At 62.8% G+C, this 4,458-nt stretch overlaps 1 protein-coding gene and 1 long non-coding RNA gene across 2 annotated transcripts; one reads left to right on the forward strand and one right to left on the reverse strand.

Annotated features, from left to right (window-relative positions):
- Window positions 1–313: 313 nt before the first annotated feature.
- Window positions 314–3,717, reverse strand: PEF1 (penta-EF-hand domain containing 1). The gene is made up of 5 exons (XM_059868690.1): window positions 3,654–3,717; window positions 2,924–3,143; window positions 2,215–2,370; window positions 1,617–1,760; window positions 314–1,120 (listed from the first exon to the last, which is right to left on the reverse strand). Exons 1-5 carry the CDS (start codon window positions 3,669–3,671, stop codon window positions 891–893), a joined length of 768 nt encoding a protein of 255 aa, XP_059724673.1. The 5' UTR covers window positions 3,672–3,717; the 3' UTR covers window positions 314–890.
- Window positions 1,760–2,788, forward strand: LOC132338818 (uncharacterized). The gene is made up of 2 exons (XR_009489538.1): window positions 1,760–1,924; window positions 2,062–2,788. It is a non-coding gene; the product is annotated as an uncharacterized LOC132338818 (long non-coding RNA).
- Window positions 3,718–4,458: the final 741 nt, after the last annotated feature.

Here is a 4,458-nt window from a genome sequence, read left to right on the forward strand (position 1 = left end):
CCTGGGCTCCTCCTGCTGCTCTCAGACCTTTTAACCTTTTATTCCCTAGGAATTCCTCCAAATCTCTTGGAGATTCTTCAGGGTGGGTTCCAGCCTCATCGCTTGGGAAGAAAACTCCGGCACTGACTGGGTTTTTCTGTGCCTCAGGAGCCTCCCCCCATCCTTTATTTTCTATATTTGGACATGAAATTCCTAAGAATTGATTTTAGGGAATGGTGTCCAGCCCTGGGACGTGTCCCCTGGTGCCACCACAGGGGACAGGAGGCACCTGATGTCCCCTGGAGCCCCCCCTGGACACAGAGACCACAGAGCAGCCGGAGCAGAACACATTTTATTCCAAAGCTGGAAAAATTGAGCTCTAAACTTCATCTGGATTTGGCTTCAGGACTGGCAACAGCGAGGGGACGATCCCAGGGGGCTGCAGCAGCACATCCCATTCCAGCAGCCCCCGGAAAAACAGGGATGAGACCCCCAGGAAAGCATTCCCAGGGTGGGATGAGCTCCCAGGGCACTCAGGGAGGGAAGGAAGGAGCTTTGTCCTCACTTTTCCCTTTTCCTGCCGCTTCCAAAGCCAAGGCTCAGCTTTTCCTCCCCTGAACGGGGATGTTCTGCTGCAGGCACCTCGGGGTGAAGCTGGAATTTGGGGCTGGCACGGGATCTGAGCCGCTTTGGCTGCCCCAGTTTGGCGTGGGATTCACCCTGACTCCCACAAAATGGACACAAGGAATCCAAGCCAGGAAAACCCCAGCAGGATTTGGGGTGGATCGAGCTGGAAATTTGGCCCCGGGAAGGGGGGGAACTCAGAGGAGCTCAGCCACATCCAGCAGGAAGATGAGGATGGCTGAAGCTGCTGGAGAGCTCCAGAATTCCCAGCCTTTGGAGTGGGGATGTCAGAGCATCCGTGTCACCACCATGGTGAGGAAATCCTCGTAGCTGAGCCGGACGTTGCCCACCATGGCCGTGTCCTTCTCCCGGAAGGCGTCGGTGAGGCTCTGCAGCTGCATGCAGATGTGGATGAACCGGTCCAGTTGGATACTGGGATTGGGGGAACGCTGGGCGTACCGGGCCAGCAGCAGCTGGCTGAACTGGGGGCTCAGGTTGTAGCCCATCTGGGAGAAAGCTGGGAGCAAGGAAAACTCGGATGGAGCCTTCCCAAAGGGAGGGGGAGTGGCTGTGTTCTCCTCCCCCGTGTGCCACACACCCCTTCTCCCCCTCCCACCACCCTTCCCACACTTCCCACTCGGGGTGTGCACGGGCAGGGCTCTCCAGAGGAATCAAACCACAAATTCCAGGCGTTTTTCCCTCTTACACACACCCAAGAGCTCCTCCTCAAAAACCAGGTTCCAGCCACTCATCGTTGAGGGCGAATTCTGAGCTTCCTGAAGGAACTTTGTGCCCCACCCCTGCTGCATCTCATCACCTCCTGTCCCCTGAGAAGCTCCTGGTTTATCCCACGGATTATTCCCAAGGAAGCATCCCAGGAGCTCAGAGCCCCTCCAGCCCAGCTGCAGCGACCACTCCAGCAGGAATTCCAGTTTCCAGCTGGGAACAGAGCCAGGCAGCGGTGATGGGGGCGGTCAGGACAGGCCAGGCTGGTGGCTGTGCCCCTCACCCACCTTGCTGGAGCTCGCTGAAGCTGATGGAGCCGGACTGGTCCCGGTCATACTGCTGGAAGAGGCTCCTCCACTGCTGGATGAAGCGCAGCAGGGCGGAGAAGCCGTAGACGTCGATGCGCCCCGACCGCGTCTTGTCAAACATGTCTGGGCAGGGAGGAGCAGGAACAGGGCAGGGAGGAGTGGAAAAGCTGCAGAAACTTCCAGGGAGCTCGGGATCCACACCGTGGCTCCCTGGATTCCTGCTCTGATCCCAAAAATCCCCCTCGCCAGGACTGCAATCGACCGGGACCATTCAACCCCCAAGGCTGGTAAGAAACGGCACCAAGAGCTGAGGTTGGGGCAAGCTTTGGGTCAGTCTCTGCATTTTTTGGGCTTTCTTCCCTTTCCTCCCTGTTTTTCTGGGATTTGGGGCTTGTGCAGAGCTGGGATTTCCTTTCCCAAGCAGGATTTTGGGCCCTTCACCTATGTCCTGCACCACTGGGAGCTGCTTGGTTTGCCCAGCTCCAGCCGGGAGCGATACCCAGGGAAAGGGGAATTCTGCTTCACCCCAAATCCAACCAAACCAGATTAGAAGAGGGGAAGGAGATCCCAAACTCACTGATCATGAGCAGACAGGTCTCATCGTTGAACGAGGACCAGTTGTTGTTGACCAGAGCCTGTTTCAGCTCCTTGACGGAGATGAACCCGCTGCGATCCGTATCCACCGTCTGGAACCAGGAGAACGCCTCGGGATCCACCCCTGGGGGGGCATTCCCTGCGTGGGGAGAGGCCATCGGAGCTGTCACCTTCCCCTCGGACAGGCCACGGGCTGAGCTGGCCCCGCGGGTGGCTCCCAGGGCCGGGCAGAGCTTCTCCTCCCACGGGTTTTTAGCCCGGTAAATCCCGGGAGAGAGGGGCGGGAGGGGCTGGGATGGGCACGGAGCGGCTGGAGCCGGGAATGGGCTGGAAACCAGAGCCTGGTGGAGCTCTGGGCTGGAGAGAGAGCCACGGTGCTGCCCCACAAAGCCGGCAGCAAAGGGAGACGCGTGTGGGGTGAAAGTTTTAGAGCTGCCTGGCACTTCCTCTTCCTCCGCTTTCTTTTTCCTCCTCCTCTTTCTCCTTTCCCTCCTCCTCTTCCTTCTCCTCCTCCTCCTCCAGGATTTCAAAATAATAAACCGGGACATCCAATTTCATCCTCGTGGTGGCTTCTGCTGAGCTGGGGACCCCCTCAACTCCCGCCTGGGCACCGGACTGGGGATTCCCCAGTCCCCCGACCCCGCTCCCCCCCTCCGTCCCGGGTACCGCGGCAGGGAGACCCCCGGACTCACCTCCCGGGGCCGGCCCGCCGTAGGGCCCGGGCTGGGGGCCGCCGTAGGGGCTGCCGTAGGGACCCCCGGGCGGGGGCTGCCCGTAGGGTCCCGGGGGTGGCCCCCCGCCGTAGGGACCCCCGGGCGGGGGTTGCCCGTAGGGTCCCGGGGGTGGTCCCCCGCCGTAGGGAGCCCCGGGGTAGGGGCCGACCGGGGGGGCCTGTCCTGCGCCGAGGTAGCCCTGGGGAGGGGACAGAGCCGGTGTGAGGCGGGCACCGGACACCGGGCACCGAGATGGGCACGGGGACGGACCTGGTGTCGCTCACCCTGGAGCCCCTGCGCATCTCCCATGGCCCCTACCCCCGGACCAGCCCCCGGTCCGACCCTCGCCCGGTCACAGTCCAAATCCGGGTCACAGTCCCGGTCACAGTCCGGATCCCGGTCACGGTCCGGATCCCGGTCACAGTCCCGATCCTGGTCCCTAGTCCCCGGCGCAGCTCCCGGTTCCGGTCCCGCTTCCCGGTCCCGCTCTCCGCTGCCTCTCCGGTCCCGCTCCCCGGTCCCCATTCCCCGCCCCTCGGTCCCGGTCAGGCTCCCTGCCACCGCTCCCACTCCTGCGGTCCCGGTCCCGGTCCCGGTCCCGGTCCCGGCCCCAGTTCCAGTTCCGCCACTCCCGGTCCCGGTCCCGGTCCCGGTCCCGGTCCCGATCTCGGTCCCGGTCCCGATCTCGGTCCCGGTCCCGGTCCCGCACCTGCCCCGGGTACGCCATAGCGGGTCTTCCGCCCCTGCCACGCCCCGATGACGTCACAGAAGCGGCATACACTCATTGGCTACTGTGGCTTGTGACCACGCCCCCTAGGCGGGGCGGAGGCAGAGCGGTTACGCGCGGGAAGCGCGCTCCCGTGTGGAGCCTTAAAGCGGCAACGGCGGCTCCGAGGGGCGGCCCACCGGGTGGGGATAACGCCCTGAGCAGCCCGGGAGCGGGGCTGGAATTCCCCGGGAGCTCAGCCGGGATCAGCCTGGGAATGAGGCTGGCGACCCCACAAAATGAGGGCTGGGATTCCCCTGGCAGCAGGACCAAGATCCCTCTAGGAGCAGGACTGGGATGGCGGTCTGGGCTTCCCAGAAATACAAAATTCTCTGGGGTTCCAGAAAATCCAAGAGCAGGACTGGGGTCAGCCTGAGAGTAGGGCTGGAATCACCACATGACCACGGGAATTCGTTTGGGATTCCTCCAGAGCCAAGGCTGGGATCCCACCCAATCACAGATCTCCTGGGACAGGGGCTGGGATGTGCTGGGATGAGAGCGGGATCTCCCCAGGAATGGCGCTGGGATACCCCCAAATCAGAGCTAGGCATTGCCCTGAGACAGCGCCAGGATCCCCTGGCATCAGGACTGGCACTCCCCCATCCATCCCAGGGAACTCAGGGTCACCGTGTCCCCAACTAGAGTGACCTCAGAACCAGCCCGAGCAGCATCCCTCGGTGACAGGGTGGGAACAGGGCTGGGGACAGGGCTGGGGACAGGCAGGGGAGGAGGCACAGACCCACCCGTG

The sequence above is a fragment of the Haemorhous mexicanus genome, chromosome 27 (genome assembly GCF_027477595.1).
Source record: "Haemorhous mexicanus isolate bHaeMex1 chromosome 27, bHaeMex1.pri, whole genome shotgun sequence".
In the NCBI taxonomy this organism is placed as follows: domain Eukaryota; kingdom Metazoa; phylum Chordata; class Aves; order Passeriformes; family Fringillidae; genus Haemorhous; species Haemorhous mexicanus.

What these genes read in the sequence shown, in the direction of transcription:
- PEF1 (XM_059868690.1), bottom strand. An exon ending in CGGCGGGCCGGCCCCGGGAG is followed by an intron (nt 2,371 to 2,923) that starts GTGAGTCCGGGG and finishes CTCCCCACGCAG; the next exon opens with GGAATGCCCCCCCAGGGGTG. An exon ending in GACCTGTCTGCTCATGATCA is followed by an intron (nt 1,761 to 2,214) that starts GTGAGTTTGGGA and finishes CTCCCTGCCCAG; the next exon opens with ACATGTTTGACAAGACGCGG.